We start from the raw sequence: 18,110 nt of genomic DNA on the forward strand, positions 1-18,110 counted from the left end.
GCAGGATGAGAAGTTCAAGGGCGTGGTCCTAGCTTCTGGCAAGGAATTTTGCACTACATCACAACATGGCAGAGAAAGTTGAAGGGGAAGGGGACATGAGCAAAAAGTGAGGCAAGAAGGAGGAGGAACTTCAGCTTCTAACAACCCAGTCTCTCAGAAACTAATCCATTCCCCTGAGAAGTAATCCTGTATCAGGAGAGTGAGAACTCACTACCAGGAGAATGGCACCAAACCATTCATAACCCAAACCTTCTCACTAGGCTCCACCTTCCAGCACTGCTTCTTTTTAAGGATCAAATTTCAACATGAGTTTTGGTGGAGACAGGAAACCACAACCAAGCCATAGCAGACCTCTATAATTTTTGGTGCTATTGTATGTTTTAAAAATACTTTCTAATTTTGGTTGCTGGTATGTAGGAACAAATTCGTTTTTAAATATTAATCTTGTACACAGCAACCTTGCTGAACTATTTTATTTCTAATAGTTTGCAGAATTTCTTAGGGTTTCTATGTAGATAATCAGAATGTTCATGAATGCAGACAGTTTTATTTTTCCTTTCCAATAATTATCCATTTTATTTACTTTTCTTGCCTTAAGGCATTGGTTAGCACTTTTAGCACTGTGTTAAGTGTTTTAGCAGCCACTCTTTTTTTTCCTGAAACTAAAAAATTCCTTTAATGTTCTACCTTTACATAGGAGGATTATATGTTCTGGTTGATAAATTTTATCAGGTTAAGGAACTTTCTGTGTATTCCTAGTCTGTTAAGAATATTTTCAAAAATCATATGTGTGTATTAAATTACATCAAATGTATTTTTCTGAATCTACAGAGATGATCACATGCTTTTTCTCTTTTTATCTGGGATGTTGAATTACATATTTTTTCTAATGTGAAAATATCCTGATATTTCTGGATTAACTCCACTTTCTTAATACCCTGCTGCTTTGGGTTTCTACAATTTATTTAGAATTTTTTCATATGGATCATAAATGAAACTGACATAAAGTTTCTCTTTTTGATGCTGCCTTTCTCTAGTTTGGTATGAAGAATATACTAGCATTATAAAATAGATTGGGTAGTTTCTCTTTTTGTGTGTTTTCTAGCATAATTTGCATGAGATAGGCGATACCTATCAGTTCTCTAAATGTTTAGAAGCATCCATTTGTGAAATCATCAGGTTTTGCTTAGATTTGTTTAGGTTATTTTCTGTGGATGGATTTTTCATTACCGAATTTATTTATTTAGATTTGTAGAGTTTATTCAGCTTTTTTTGTATCCTTAAATAGGTTTGGGTAAAATTCATTTTCCAAGGCAGTATCCCGTTTTATCTCTGTTTCACTGTTTTCAAATTTATGGGTGTAGAGTTGATCATACTGCTTTTTACTATGTTGTATTTATAGTATGCCCTTTCATTCCAAAATGTGTCCTCTCCCATGTTTCTTGATTAACATTGTATAACAATGCTTTATTTATTTCACTAGTTTTTATTTTAAGAAACCATTTTAAGATTTCTGTTCTATCTTTATTTTTATTGCATTATTTTCTGGTCCTATTTAGTATTTTCTTACTTCTCCTTTCTTTAGCTTTACTTTTATTTTTAATTTTTTTTGTTTACTAATTTACTGTTTTTTGTTTATTTGTTTTTTTGAGATGGAGTCTCACTCAGTCGCCTAGGCTGGAGTGCAGTCATGTGATCTCGGCTCACTGCAATCTCCGCCTCCCAGGTTCAAGCAATTCTCCAGCCTCAGCCTCCTGAGTAGCTGGAATTATAGGTGCCCACCACCACACCCGGCTAATTTTTGTATTTTAGTAGAGAGAGGGTTTTACCATGTTGCCCAGGCTAGTCTTGAACTCCTGACCTCAGGTGATCTGCCTGCCTCGGCCTCCCAAAGTGCTGGGATTACAGGTGTGAGCCACTGAGCCCGGCCAGCTTACTAATTTTGTTTACTAATTTGTTTACTAGTTTTTGTTTACTTTTTTTCCTAATAGGCATTTAAGACCAAATGCTTTGGTACTACTTTAGCTGCATTTTACTTTAATATATTTTTAACGTGGTATACTTGTAATATTTAGTTCTGAGTATTTTCTGCTTTTCAGAGCTATTTAGGAAGTTTTGTTATTTTGAATGTTCAAATCGATCAGGTTTTGTATTGTCTTTTTATTATTGATTTCTAATTTAATTGTATTTGGGCCAGAAATACGGTCTGTTTGATAATATTCTTTGGTATGTGTTGATCTTTTTCATGGCTTAGAATGGCTTAGCTGTTTTTGGTGCTCTGAAATTTCACTGTGATGTTTCTAGGTGTGGTTTTATTTTAATTTATCCAGATTGGGTCACATTTTCCATTCTGGAAAATTTAAAATTGTCTCCTTACTACTCATCTCCCCTTGCTATTATGCCTATCTGGAACCTCTCTTAGATATATACTGTGCCTTCCCATTTTGTCCTTCATATCTCATAACCTCTTGTTTCATATTTTCCAACCCATTTTCTCCTATTGTATGGCAAGTTTTCTCATAGCTCTGTTCCATTTATTAATTTCCTTATCTGATGTTTCTAATACATTGTTCAACCCATCTTTTAAAAATTAATTTCATTGAATATATCTATTTATATAACTTCTAATTCATCTTTCTCCACAGCTATTTGAAGTTCTTGCGGGTTTCATACTGTTGGGGGGTGTGTGTGTCCCTTAGTTTGGGGATTGATAGATTATTTCCTTACGTATTTTCTAATTTTGAATAGTGAGCTCATCTTCAACAGTGCCTTATCTGTGGAAATTCTGTGGAATCTGTCTTTAGAAAGTATCTCTCCAGAAGGGGTTTATCTTTGCCTTTTCTGGAACCCCAAGGTTGATTCCGTATGGTGGTGTCTTTTCCCCTGCACCCAGAGAACATGCTGAGACAGACAAGCTTCCTGTTTTCTTCTTTTGTTGGTGGGAGGATTTTTTTTTTTTTCTTTTTCAATGTAATGTTAGCCTCTGGGAGTCCTGGCTACATGTAGGCAGAGGTGGTGAGTTTTAATTCCACTTCCTTGTTTGGGTTATTCTTTATCCATTTTTTTTTTCAATGTAATGTTAGCCTCTGGGAGTTCTGGCTATACATAGGGAGAGATGGTGAGCTTTAGTTTCACTTCCCTGTTCAGGTTATTTTTTATCTAGGAGAGCATTAACACCAAGCACAGGTTCATATTTCGTGCTTAGTACCTTTCCAGTGTTTGACTCCCCAAGCTTTCCCTTACTTAGAGAGCATTTAAAGGATGTTTGCTATATTTTGATCACTTTTTTGTAACACATATGTATTGGGATGCCATTGACATCTACCTTGAGGCTTTGGCCTTGAGGTGATGTGTGAGTCTAATTGTACAGCTCAAAGCAGAGGACTTCAGTGATTTCAAGGTCATTGTTTTATGCACCAAGGATTTCTGTGAACAACAATAATGCAGATTTTTCTCTTTTGTGGCATGTACATGCTTGGCATGAAGCTTTCAAACTGCATCTGTCTTCATTTCCTTAAATTTTCTCAAAGTTAATGAAAGTTAAATGAATTTAAGGGTATGGAACTAAAACTACAAATACTTGTTTTTTGTTTTCGTTTTTGTTTTTTGATTAAGTGGTGTAACCACAGAATGTTTTTGTAACTTTTACAAATATATTCATGTGTAATGTTATTATCAAAAATATTCATTGGGGATTACACAATAAAGCAAGTCTTCAACATCTACATAACATATGAGAGTGTTATTGGTACTTAATGAAAGCCTATCTTTAAAAGAAGTAGGCATTCCTTGAGGGAAAAGTGTTATGCAATTGAGAATTTTGATTATCCTTATTGCTTTACTGTGATTCACCACTAAAACTGATTTCTTAGTCAAATATTGCTTCACTTTGATTTCAGGAGTCTTCCTTACATCACTGAATAATGAATGAGGATGAGAGAGAGAAAGAGAAGAGGTATGCATTCATAACTGACTGACATTTCTGTCAAAGCCCTCTCCCTCGTGCTCTGTTCCCATTTCACATCTAGCAAAATGCTATTTCCTCAGGGAAGCCTAATTCACTCAGAGAAATGTCGTTTCTCCAGTGTTTTTTTTTTTTTTTTTCCATAACTCTCAGCCCCAACTCTATTATAATACTTAGCACATTACCTATTTACCTGACAGCCCTCTTCCTCAAACTGTGTCCTCCATGCCTTGCATAGTGCCTGCCCAGAGCTGACTCTAATGGTTGTCAAATGACTGACAAGTATACAGTCCCTGATATTTTTAGAAGACTGTTTTTGAGCCTTGGCTTGCCTACAGCTTAAATTCATTTGTGTTTGAGAAGATAAATTAATTTATTTTTCCAGATCAAACTTCTAAAATAAATTCAAGTACACTGATCAAAAAGATTTTGTCAAAAGTTTGCAGTATGATCTGTGGTTTTTAAAAGTAAAAAATAAAAAATCAATTAGCATTTTATGGTTCAGTCTCCTCTCTGAGAAGAGCATTGGCTTTGAGAGAGCCTCTTGTGTGATTATAGACCACTTAGAAAGAATTTAATTTTATCAGAAACACTCTTGCTAAAGGATGTAATAATATATGGTGGAACAAAGACCCACTGTTAAATTCCAATTAATTTGGACTTATTTTATATAATTCTTAGGTCACTGTGCCAGGTACTGTGCGGGGCTTTGTTCTGGAAGAGACAAGGAGACAGATATGGTCCCTACCCTCAAGGGCCCCACAGCAAAGGGAAATGAAGTTGGCTTTCATTTCCTTATTTTAATAATGATTATTATTGTTGCTCTATGGGTAATCAAAGGACTGGATTTTTGCTCAAATATTGACACTAACTTCTCCCTTTCTCTCTTCTTCTATTGTTCCATCATCTGATTTCCCCACCCCACCCTTGCCATTAGTAACCCTGATTGGTTTTCTTTTTCTCAATTAGGGATGAATCTGATGAATTCGAAAAGGCAAAGAAGGCTGAATTAAATGCCGTCTTGACAAGACTCCGCAAAATACTGCAAACTCATGGCTATCCTGTAAAAGGAGACAAATCGGAAACATCACAGAGCACCACTGTCCTTTCACAAAAGGACAAAGGTTTGATTTGTTCAGCCTCCACCATCATTATAGGTTTTCGATTAGCCACATTGAAAATTAGCTGTGGGTGGGACAACTTGGTCTCTCACTTTACCTCAGACATTCGTTGGGAATAATTAATGATTAGAGGAACTCTTGAAGTACCTTCTAATACACAGATAGTTTGTTTCTTTGCATTCACAAGTTTGTATATGGTTGACACTTAAAATGTGATTGAGATTCATGCAAAAGTGGGCCAAGGAAATGAAAATTAATAGAAGCATATGTGGGAAATAATGCAAATTTCTGTATCTTAAGCACTTAAAGGTATGTGGTAAATGTTGCTGAGGGAAACATGGCCCCGAGCCTGTAAAATATTACCTACAATATTTTAAGGTTTAATTCAGTAGGTTTAACTCAAAACATCTGAGTAAGTCATGCCCATAAATATGTAATTATACTGTAATAATCTCTTACCTTAAAATAATTTTTGACCCCATGATACCTCCAGGTATTGCCCTATTTCTGTGTTCTCCTCCTTCACAGAAAAACTTACTGAAATGATTTTATGGGCCCTGTCTCCACTGGCTCACATCCCATTCTTTCCTCAACCGACTTCACTGAGGCTTTAGCTTCTACCATTCAACTACAACTACTTTTGTCAGGAATACCAGTGACCTTCACATTGCTGAATTATTTGGTTTAACTGTCCTCATCTTTCTTGACTTTTCCAAAACATTGGACATGTGACCACTCCCTCCTTTTTGAAACACTTTTCCCTCAGGTTCCGGGACAGCACAGTCACTAAGTTTCTTTCCTGGTTCATTGGCGTATTAGTCCACTTTCACACTGCTGCTAAAGACATACCCAAGCCTGTGCAATTTACAAAAGAAAAAGGCTTAATTGGACTTACAGTTCCACATGGCTGGGGAAGCCTCACAATCATGACGGAAGGGGAAAGGCACATGTTACATTGCAGCAGGCAAGAGAGAGGATGAGAGCCAAGAGAAATGGGTTTCCTGTTATGAAACCATCAGCTCTCCTGAGATTTTTTCACTACCATGAGAACAAGATGGGAGAAAGTGCACCAATGACTCAATTATCTCCCACCAGGTCCCTCCCACAAACGTGTGGGAATTATGGGAGTACAATTCAAGATGATATTTTGGCAGGGACACAAAGCCAAACCATATGAATTGGCCACTCTTTATCTGTGTTTTTTTACTTCTTCCTCCCCTTTCAACTTCTAAACATGGGTGTACCCATGGCTCAGTCCTTGGACTTTTTTCTCTTTTATATTTACACAGTACTCATTTTCCAGGTTACCTTATCTATTCCCTTGATTTGAAGTGTTATGTAGATATCAGTGACCTCCACTTTTAAAATCTATCTCCAGCCCTGAGCTCCTTCCCTGAGAATCATACTTATTATACAATTAGCAAAAGAGTTTTCTACGTGATGTCCTCAATTGCATATTAAATAGAAGGGTTAACATGGCCATAAAGGAACTCTTGATACCCCTACACTGCATTGCCTGTCTCATCCCCACCTCCAGTTCTCTTCATATCAGTAACTGGCAACCACCAGTCGTTCTGCCAGGCGCACAAGCAAAAAGTTTAGAAGCCGTTCTTATTTCCTCCACTTCATTCACCATCCTATCCAATTCCTCTGCAATATTTTTTTGGCTTCTACCTACACAGTATGTTTCATATCTATACATTTCTCACCATTTGCGTAGCCTTGATGTACCACCCAAATCCAGGCCACCATCATCTCTTACTTTTTTTTCTTTTTCTTTTTTAAATTGATCAATAAAAATTGTGTGGATTTATGGTATAGAACATGGTATTTTGATATATGTATACACTGTGGAATGGCTAAATCCAGCTAATTGATATATGCATTACCTCACATACTTACCTTTCTCCGATGAGACCACATCAAATCTACTCTCTTAGCAATTCTCAAGTGTACAATATATTGTTATTTACTGTAGTCACCATGATGTGTAATAGAACTTGAACTTATTCTAACTGAAATTTTGTATCCTTTGTCCAACATCTCCCCATTCCCTCATCTCTTACTTTTGATGAAGGTTCATAGCTAGATTCTGCCTCTATCTTTGCTACCCACTTCATTCTGTTTGCAACAAACAGCCATAGGGATCTTGTAAAAATCTACCATGTCACTCTCCTGCTTAAAAGCACTTCATGGGCTGGGCACGCTGGCTCACACCTGTCATCTCGGCACTTTGGGAGGCCGAGGTGGGTGGATCACCTGAACTCCTGAGGTCAGGAGTTCAAGACCAGCCTGGCCAACATGGTGAAACCCCATCTCTACTAAAAATACAAAAAATTAACTGGGTGTGATGGCAGGTACCTGTATTCCCCGCTACTCGAGAGGCTGAGGCAGGAGAATAGCTTGAACCCGGGAGGCGGAGGTTGCAGTGAGCTGAGATCGCGCCACTACACTGCAGCCTGGGAAACAGAGCGAGACTCTATCTCAAAATAATAATAATTAAAAGCATTTCATGTTTTACTCAGCATAAAATACAAACTTCTTACCATATACCCTACATGATCTGGCCCTTCCTATCTCTCAGGCTTTCCTACTGCTTTACCCCCTGGTCATCCCACTGCGGCCACTTTGGGATCCTTTCGTCTCTTCAAATAGGCAAAATGATTTCCTGCTTCATGTTGCACTTACTGCTTCATCTCCCTGAGATGATTTGGTCCCATATCTTCACACAGTTGGTTTCTTGTCTATCAAATCTTAGTTCAGATGTTACCTTCCTAGTACCTTCCTAGTAAGGCTTTTCTTGATCACCCGATCTTACCAATTATTGTACTTGCAGATACCTGAAACTGTCTGTTCTGTTGTCTATGTGTTGATTATTTGTCTACGCTGCCCCATCAGTCTGTAAGATACAAAAGAACAGTCACCTTATTTTTCTTGTTTATGCTATATCCTGAACCTGTAAAGCAGAATATGACCCATAGCAGAAGCTCTGTAAACATTTGTTAAATAAATGAATAAAAGAGGTTCAGTTTAACAAGTGTTAAATCCCTGCCATGACTTAAGTACCATGTTAGACATTGGGGATATGGTGAAGAATTGGATATGATGCACACCTTAGAGAATAAACAAAAACAAGTTCATGGGTAATAGTAAAGTAGAAAAGTCCTTTATGATTTATTTATAAAATACAGTGGTTATCCTTTCTTGACAGTATATGAATTCCCCTATCTTTTTTATTTCTTTGAATGAAGTATAGGAGGTGAAAGTTATTAGATGGAACTGGAAGGCAATGGAGAAATTTCTTCAGAAATTGACTGTGGAAGAGTATCATGGGTTGTTTCTTGAGTTTGAAGAGCTATGCCTAGAATTGAGTTTCCAAGCTGGGACAGTGGTCAGGATCACTGATCTTGAGGCATTTATGCAGTTGGCATGGTTTACTTTTCATGTTACTCCTATTTCACACCCAGTTACACACCCTATTTTCATTCCCTCATCAGTGAGGGCTCTAAAGCTCTCCTTATGCATGGCCTCCCTCTTACCCAACTCTACTTCTAGGAACGAGTCAGAGACTCATGCCTGTCAAGAAAGCAATAGCCACTGTAAACATTATCCTTGTCATACGATTTTATATTTTTAATAGAGATCAAAGTTGTATGCTATGGGTCTCATTTTTCTGTGAGGAGAAGGAACTAATGTTTATTGACATGAAGTATTAAAATCACTTGAGATTAGAGGGCTGTGTTAGTGAAGTCCCTTTGCTAGTGAAGTTAGTGGAGTAGGGTGGAGTTGGGGAGGTAGAGAGGGGCACATGTTGACAGCAAAGACAGGAGCAGAAACACACTTTTCATTGAGGAAACCAGAAAACCCTGAAGAATGTGATAGGACGGATGGGGGAGAGGACAGTACCAGTAGCTTGGAAGAGATGAAAGATAAAGCTTGAAGATATTCTAGTTAAGGGACCTTGTATAAAGCTTAAATAGATGAAACTAAAGAGTGGAATTTCATAATTTAGTCAGGACTAGGGGAGGACTTTGGGGGTCTGGACCTACTTAGAGCCCCTTGACTTACCTGGTGGATTATGGATACTGGGTTTTGGTAGAACTCAAGAGGAAAAAAATAACTAGAAGTTGAAAAATCATAAAAGTGTTTAACAGGTCATAATGTGTGGGGTAGAAATTGAGTTGGATGATCTTCAAAGTCTTTTTCAATTCCAAACACTTCTGTGTTTGTGATCATTTATATACAATTAGTTAGCCAACATCAGATCCTTCATTAGCACTCAGCATTTTCTCATGAGTCTTTTCTATAAATTAGGTATAACTTTGAAAAATCTAATACCCATAGCTAATCATTTTAATGTGACACTGTTCTGTACTTTCTTCCTTTTTCTAAAAAGACAAAGTCAATCCAAAAAGCTCTCAAAGGAAATTACATTGGATTCCATCTTTTCGTACCTATGATGACTTCAACCAAATGATGCTACAGGTAAGAGGGCTTTTGTTCTTTGATTACTTCATATGTTGAATACATGTAATAGAAGACAAAGAATAGTGTTCGTCAAAGTGTGATTAGGAGATAATATGCATTAGAATCAACCAGAGAGCTTGATAACTTAAATCGTCTGGATCAGAATCTCAAACCTGTTAGGGCCAGGAGTTTGCATTTCTCTTAAGCTCCCCGGATGCTTCCTATGCCAACTGAGTTTTGAGAAACACTGATTTTGAGTGACAACAAACACAAACAAATCTTTGCATAGGTTAGTGGCAAGTTAAGTGGTTATCTGGTAGACTTTTTCAACATAGATGGTTATACTCTAATGAATTAGCCTTCAAGTAGTTGTTCCCCCCTCAAGAATGTAAGGTGTTTATAGTTTCTATCTCCAAGAGAACTGGTTAGTTTCACAAGCCACAAACTGCACTCCGAAGGACCATATTCCTTTGAGTTGGACAGATAAGGATACAGATTTTGCCTTTGTCACTTACTTGCTGTGTGTCTTGACTGAATTACCATCTCTGAGCCTTGATTTCTTTCTCTTTAAAATGAGTAAAAATGATCTTTATCTCATTGAGATGATGTGAGAATAAAATAAAGTGAACATGTGTAAAATATATAGTACACTGTTTGGCAATATTGGACACCCAGAAATTATCAGTCTGGTCCCTTTTCTCTTTCGGTACTGGCTGATCACCCAGCACTATGACCATTAGTGGTCATAATGGTGTCTGAGAAAGGCATTGTGTGAGTGAATCTTTTCAAACCCATCCCAATGTTAGAGCCAAAATTCTACTGACTGTGAATGAGTGGAACCATATTTTAATATTCTACTTCATTTTTCTTCCTTTTAAGCAACAGACTCTCACTTTTTTTTTTTTTTTTTTGACACAGGGTCTCACTCTGTCATCCAGGTTGGAGTGCAGTTGTATGATTGTAGCTCACTGCAGCCTCAGCCTTCTGGGCCCGAGCAATCCTCCCACCTCAGCCCCCAAAGTAGCTGGGACCAGAGGTGCACACTACCATGCTCAGCTAATTATGTTTTATAACTCTTTATAGAGACAAGGTCTCACTATGTCACCCAGGCTGGTCTCCTGAGCTCCTGGGCTCAAGCGATTCACCTTGGCCTCCCAAAGTGCTGGGATTACAGGCATGAGCCACTGCACACGACCCTCTCTCAATTTTATTAAAGGTTTTGTTTTAGGGATCCTATACACAAATATTTGCTAAATAGAGGACTTAAAATGTGTTATGTGAAATCTTGTTACCAATTTTATGAAACCAGATGCTTATTTGAAATATTTTAGAAGCTAGACAAGGTATAACTACACCCTAGAGGGATAATTATGTTCACAACTACAGAATATATGGCATTCAACTGGAAGGATCAGAATATCTTGGGTAATTCCCTCCTTTCCACTTTATTCCCCTCCATTAGGCTTTAATAACTTCCCTAGAAAAGTCTGTTCTTTATTCATGAAGTTTTTTCTTGCAATAAACAAGCTCAGTCTGACCAATCAGGGCTGACTTCAGGCAGAGAGATGGAAACATCAGGAAATCTGAGAAGAGGGACAGTAGAGGGCTCTTTCTCTTCACTTTCTAGTTTCATTACAGCTTTGGCCATTCTTTTGAAGCATGAAAGAAAGCGGAGTTTGGAGGGCAAGAGAGCAAGGTGCCTTTGTTTCTTATGGCTTGTATTTCAGAGCAATGACTTAGCTTTGGATGTTTCCTTCCTGTTTGCCATACTGTTGGTCAAACGTAAGAGCCTCCTGACATCTGTGTAACAACCTACACAGTGCTCTCATGTAGAGTAGCCACTCTCATGTAGAGTGCTCTCGTGTAGAGTAGCCTACACAGTGCTCTCATGTAGAGCATCCTCTTATGAGCATCCTCATAAGAAGCCTATGAGTAAGTTAATAATGATGTTGATCGTTTTTACTGTAGGAAAGAGGAGACCAAACTGGGAGAGCTTGCACCTTGCACCTTGTGCTACTCCAAGACCTGTTGAGTAGCACAGCTAAGTAGCACACCATGTTTCCTCACTTATACTCCAGCCCATGGGGGTCCATACTAACTCAGAGCAAACCATCTCAGTAGAGAATGTGGTAATCAAAATGCCAAAAGCAAGCAGACATACAAAAAATGAGTAGAGGAGCAAAACGCCTTACCAGATCCGCCTAGACTGTTTTCTGAACCTATGTGTTTGGAAGGTCACTTCAGGCATGTGGCAGTTTTGGACGTTATCTTTTGACGTCTAATAGGAAATAGCAAGCACCCAGTTTTAAAAACTTTTACTTAAAATTTTATCTTACAAAAATGTATATAACATATATTAACAGTTAAAAAATAGTACAGGTAACACTGAGGTTAAGAAATAGAGCATTACCAGATCCTTTGAAATCCCCTTTGTCATGATCTTCTTCTTCCACACCACTTCTTCCCTACCACTTCCTGAGTTCTGTATCAATATTCCTTTGCCTTGCTTTGTATTTTTAGGACAAGTGTATGCATCTGTAAGTGATATGTTGTTTTCTTTTGCATGACTTTCACCTTTATATAAATTGAATTATATTGTATGTATTCTTCTCTGACTTGATATTTTTGCTCAACCTTTTTCAATTCATCCATGACACTGCATGTAACTCTAGTGCATTCATTTTTACTTCTGTATTCTTGTTAGAACATACTGTACAATTAACCATTTTACTGTTGATGGGCACTAGAAATCAGTTTTAGCTCATGCTCCTTAGGAAGTAGAGGCAGAAACAAAACTTACATGCTAAGGTTTTAGTGGGATATACATTCTCAGGATAGTGAGGGTGAGGGGGAAAGAAAAGTAAGGCAGGGAAGAAGGGAACTGAAATTTAGGATAGTTTATTACCAAGCTGGATACAGCTTCACAAGAACACACAGTGGGTTGTTCAGTCACTCTTAAACTATGTAAAAGGCACCGCACCTTAGAATAGTCTGTATAGGGGAGGAAGGGAAAATACTGTATCTACCAGTTCCTTTCTATCTCCTGTCATTTTCTGTCTCCTGTCCTTAGTCAAAAGTCACCTGGCTTTTTTGGAAACCCACTGGGGTACCCAGATCCGATGCCCCAAGGTGGATGAAGTTACTGCTTTCATGAATCCAGTCACTTTGGATGGATACTGAAAACCCCTACTGCTGGCGGAGTTAGGAGACTAGGCTGGGACTGCAAAAGGAAAGCTAAAATCCCTGGCTTGATTGAGGGTGGGATGGGGTATGAATCGGAGGCGCATAAACTGGGTCTTGCAGAGCTGTAGGTTTTTGTTATTGAGAGCAGTTTTGGTTTGAACATTTTTGTTCGTATATCCTTTTCCATATAAGCAAGAGTGTTTCTAGGTGTATATCTAGGAGTGAGATTGCTGGAGGGTAGAGTGGAGTGGTAGGGTAGCTCCCCTTTACATGAAAATGGCAATGCTTTTCAAGTGGCTGTGTTTCACTGTGTATTTTACTGTTCATTTATATTCTTAGTAGTAGTGGATGAAAGTTCTTATTGCTCCACATCCTTGCTAACAATTTATTGTCTAATTTTTAAATTTTTGTCAATTGGTTGGGAATGGAATGGTGTCTTGTTTCATTACAAATGACAATGAGCGTCTTTTCACAAATTTTGAGGCCATTTGTGTTTCCTCTTCTATGAGATGCTTGTTTCTAACCTTTGCTCAGTTTCTTATGATATTGTTGTTCTTTCTAATTATTCATATGTTGGAGATTTTAAACAGATTCTGGAAATGAATCACTTGCAAGTTATGTGTTGCAAAATTCTTGTTCTAGTTTGAAACTTGCCTTTTCACTATTTAAGGTGACTTTGGACAAACAGAAATTATTAATTTTAAAGTAATCAAATTTACCAAAGAGTGTTTACTTTCTTGTTTAAAAAATCCTTAACCTACCACAAGGTAATAAATATATTCTCTTATATTTTATTTTAAAAGCTTTAACGTTTTATCTGTTATATTTAATGTGTTCATACTTTTTGAGTTCTTTTTTGTGTATGCTATGAAGGAGAAACATTATAAAGATAAGAGAATATTTTAAAGTAGTGATTTTGCTGTTTAATGATGATGTGATTGGTTATATTTTTTACTTCTTCTCAAGTTACTTTTTGTAATTTATATTTTTCTAAGACTTGCTTTCAAATTTGTTGGCATAAAGTTGTTCATAATGAAGCTTCTGTAATGATATCCACTTTCACTCCTAATATTGTTTGTGTTTTTTGCCCCATGATTCGTCTTACCAGAGTTTTGTCAATTTTAATGTTCTTGTCGAAGAATTGACTTTTAACTTTCTTGATTCTCTCCATTGTGTCATTATTTTTTATTTTATTAGTTTCTGCTATTTTTATTATTTACTTTTTTCTACTTTTTTGGGTTCGTTTTTTGTTCTCTAACAATTTTAGATTATTTAATTCATTGATTTCTAACCAATTTTCTTTTCTAATATATACACTTAGGCAAAGATTCCCAAATGTTGTTTTAGCTGCATTTCACAAGTCTTGATAAATGGTGTTTAAAAAATTATTATATCATAAATACTTTCTAATCTCCATTATAACTTATTATTTGGCCTGTTTTTTTATTATTGTAAAATGTATATAACATGAATTTATCATTTAATCACTTTTAAATATAGAGTTCAGTGGCATTAAGTACATTCACATTATTGTGCAACCATCACCACCATCCATTTCCAGCTTTTAAAAGCTTGCGTAATTGAAACACAATAACTCCCCATTCTCACTTTCTCCCAGTTCCTGGTAACCACCATTCTACTTTGTGCATCTATCTATTTGGCTGTCCTAGGAACTTCATATAAATGGAATCATACAGTAGTGTCCTTTTGTGACTTGTTTCACTTAGTATAATATCTTCATGTTTCATCCATGTTGTAGTATGTGGCAAAATTCTCTTTCCTTTTAAGGCTGAATAATATTTCGTTGTTTGTTATACATTTTGGTTATACATTCATCTGTTGGACACTTAGATTGTTTACACCTTTTGGCCATTATGAATAATGCTTCTGTGAGCATAGGTGTACACATATCTGTTTGAGTTCCTGCTTTCAGGTTGTTTTTTTTTTTTATACACCCAGAAGTGGAAATGCTGAATCACATGATAGTTCTATGTTTAGTTATTTGAGAGACTGCCATAGAGTTCTCTATAGCAGCTTTGTCATTTTACACTAACCTCAATAGTGCATAGGGGTTTCAATTTCTTTATATCTTGTCCCAAAACTATTTGTTTTGTTTTAATCATAGCCCATCCTAATGGGTTTGAGGATTTCGTGACTTTATCCAAATGTAGAATCCTGTTTGCAATTACTTGGGCTTCCTGAATCTTAAGATTGATGTATTTTATTACTTCTGGATAATTTTCAACCTGTATCTCATTGCGTATTTCCTCTTCTCTGTTATATTATCTCCTTCTGGAACACTGATCAGACATATGTTGGACTTTCTCATTCTCTTCTCCATGAAATGAATTTATCTTATTTTTCCATTTGTATGTCTCCTTGTGTTACATTCTGAGTCATTTTCTCAGCTCTTTCCAGCTCAACAATTTTATTTCTGGCTGTGTTCTAACATACTATTTAACCTATACATTAAGTTTCTAATTTTGATGACAATATCATCTATAGACATTCTGTTTGATTATGTTTTATATCTCACGAGTCAGTTGTGAGTCTCTTGTTTCTTCATATTTTTAGTGCCCTTTGTTATTTATTTAAGCCTATTAAGCATACTTGTTTTGTATTCTGTATCTGATAATTCCAATATCTGTTATTTTTTAAATATGATTCTTTATTTTATTATGTCTGTTGCCTCTTGTTCATAATGCTTCATCTCTTCCTGTGTTTTATTTTTATTATAAGCTCGTATTATTTGTAACTTTATCTGCATGAGTTCTTGATTTTGATTTACTTTTGTTAGACATATGGGGTCAGGATCACTTTAAACTAGATATTAGACTTTGGTCGTTGAGGGCCACACAGGTAGTATATGAATTCTAGCTCCAAGTTTGTGTAAAGGTGGGCTTCTGCTTAGTGCCTCCTAAAGTTGACTATTTTCTCTTTTCCTACTCTTCCCAGGACTGAGGCTGAGGGAGGCATGCACATTCCCTGTCTCCTTTCACTGGATAAGATTTTTCTGTTTCACCTGTTGAAGGTGTCACCCTTTTGGAGACCTGGCTTTATATTGTGGTCTTTGATTTCACCTCCTGCCTTGTACAGGCCTCGGCTTTGCTTTTGTCCCCCAAGCTCTAGGCCATCAGTGTTGGAAGATAGTCTCAAGGCAAATACAGGGTCTAATATTCTCTGATGTCTTAATTCTCACAATCTAGTCATTTCTGACACCAGATTATTTCCCTTACTTTACCAATAGCTTGGTCCTGTTTTGAAAAATAAGTTTTAATATATTTTATTCATCATTTTAGATATTCTCTACCAGGAGGCATTTGTCTGGCTATTGAATCCATTATATAGCAGGAAAGTGATGGCAATATCCATATTTATAAGGAGATGACTAACCTAACCACAAATGAAAGTGTCCTTAAAATATTTTTAACTTTTTTGAAATTAAGTGTTCTTAAAGTGAAACAACCTACACATGGAAATGAATCTTCTTAGCTTGTGTTAGAGAATTTCATGTTAATTGGGTGTACATTGAAATTTGTTTGTTTAAGTGACATATCATTTGATAAACATTTCATGCTTAAGGTTAAGTAGATTCTGTGTAGGAGGCAGAATAATGGAATTTTAATTAAGTCTGTGCCTATTTTATTGATATTTAAGGACTGCAATACATTTCAGTGTGCCATTATAATTATCTAAGCATTTAGCAATAAAGCTATCATTTTATTATTGTTCCACTATTTAATTACATTATTATCCTCTCGTCATTAGTTATTAGATGGCTTTATGATTACACTGAGCGCAGATGGAGTGATCATTCATGTGGCTGAAAACATCTCTTCTCTTCTTGGACATTTACCAGTAAGTTCTTTCTACTTTTGGGAAAGTGGATCATTCTGGTTTGTTGTTTAGGGGTTCATTATTTATTTTCAGGAGCATAAAGCTCATCAGAGAAGATGTTTTCCATGTTGTCAAAACGTGCTCCTGTTTTATTGTCATTTTCATTGGTTTCAGAATACTGTAGATTGGGTGCCTTTGTAAGCAACACAAATTTACATTTTATAGTTTTAGAGTCTGAGAAATCCAAGATCAAGGTGCCAACAGATTTGGTGTCTAGTGAGGGCCCACTCTCTGGTTCATAGACATCTTTATTCTTATTATAACCTCATATAGTAGAAGAAGCAAGGGAGCTCTTTTTTTTTTTTTTTTTTTTTTTTTTTTTTTTTTTTTTTGAGATGGAATCTCACTCCGTCACCCAGGCTGGAGTGCAGTGGTGCGATCTCGGCTCACTGCAACCTCTGCCTCCTGGGTTCAAGTGATTCTCTTGCCTCAGCCTCCTCAGTAGCTGGGATTATAGGCACACGCCACCACGCCTGGCTAATTTTTGTATTTTTAGTAGAGACGGGGTTTCACCATGTTGGCCAGGCTGGCCTCAAACTCCTGACCTCAAGAGATCTGCCCATCTCGGCCTCCCAAAGTGCTGGGGTTAAAGGCATGAGCCACCATGCCCAGCCTAGGGGTCTCTTTTATAAGGACACTAATCCCATTAATCATCTCCAAAGGCCCCATCTCTTAATATAATACCGTCACATTGACAGTTAGATTATTTCAATATATAAAGTTTTGGGGGACATAAACATTCAGTCTGTAGCAAGGCCTTGATATTCCACTTATACAGGTGCTTGAGGAGGGGTTACCTAGAATACATTTACCAACAACAACCCTCCCACACAAACTGTCTGCCATTGGCATGGTTGTGTTAACAAAAAGTTTTGGGAGAGGATATGAAGAAATTGAAACCCCTATGCACTATTGGTGGTAGTGTAAAACAATCATATCTCGGTTGTTTTCATTACGTATTCCTCATTCTCACAGAGTTGTCTCAAGAACTTGACAAACCCTGATCCAGAGATCTATAGCACTCAAGTTTGGAACATGGAAATTAATAGAAGCTAGGGTTAGATTATCCTGTAGTTAGGTTGGAAGTGGATTAAAAACATTTCACTAGTTTAGCCAGGCCAGTTGGCATGTTCCGTGGCCTGCTTGGAAACTCAGAGTCCTTACACCCTTTAAAAAAAATTACAGATGCGGCCGGGCACGGTGGCTCACGCCTGTAATCTCAGCACTTTGGGAGGCCGAGGCGGGCGGATCACGAGGTCAGGAGATCGAGACCATCCTGGCAAACACGGTGAAACTCCATCTCTACTAAAAATACAAAAAAAAATTAGCCGGGCGTGGTGGCGGGCGTCTGTAGTCCCAGCTTCTCGGGAGGCTGAGGCAGGAGAATGGCGTGAACCTGGGAGGCAGCAGAGCTTGCAGTGAGCGGAGATCGCTCCACTGCACTCCAGCCTGGGTGACAGAGCGAGACTCCGTCTCAA

At 37.3% G+C, this 18,110-nt stretch overlaps 1 protein-coding gene across 1 annotated transcript in view; it reads left to right on the forward strand.

Annotated features, from left to right (window-relative positions):
• PASD1 (PAS domain containing repressor 1) overlaps positions 1 to 18,110 on the forward strand; it is a 103,910-nt gene that overhangs the window by 30,297 nt on the left and 55,503 nt on the right. Inside the window, exons 2-5 of the mRNA XM_015128424.3 lie at positions 3,900 to 3,955; positions 4,934 to 5,088; positions 9,482 to 9,570; positions 16,504 to 16,593. Of these exons, the coding sequence (XP_014983910.1) occupies positions 3,924 to 3,955; positions 4,934 to 5,088; positions 9,482 to 9,570; positions 16,504 to 16,593 (366 nt within the window). The 5' untranslated portion in view covers positions 3,900 to 3,923. The remainder of the gene's footprint in view (positions 1 to 3,899; positions 3,956 to 4,933; positions 5,089 to 9,481; positions 9,571 to 16,503; positions 16,594 to 18,110) is intronic.

The sequence above is a fragment of the Macaca mulatta genome, chromosome X (genome assembly GCF_049350105.2).
Source record: "Macaca mulatta isolate MMU2019108-1 chromosome X, T2T-MMU8v2.0, whole genome shotgun sequence".
Lineage (NCBI taxonomy): Eukaryota > Metazoa > Chordata > Mammalia > Primates > Cercopithecidae > Macaca > Macaca mulatta.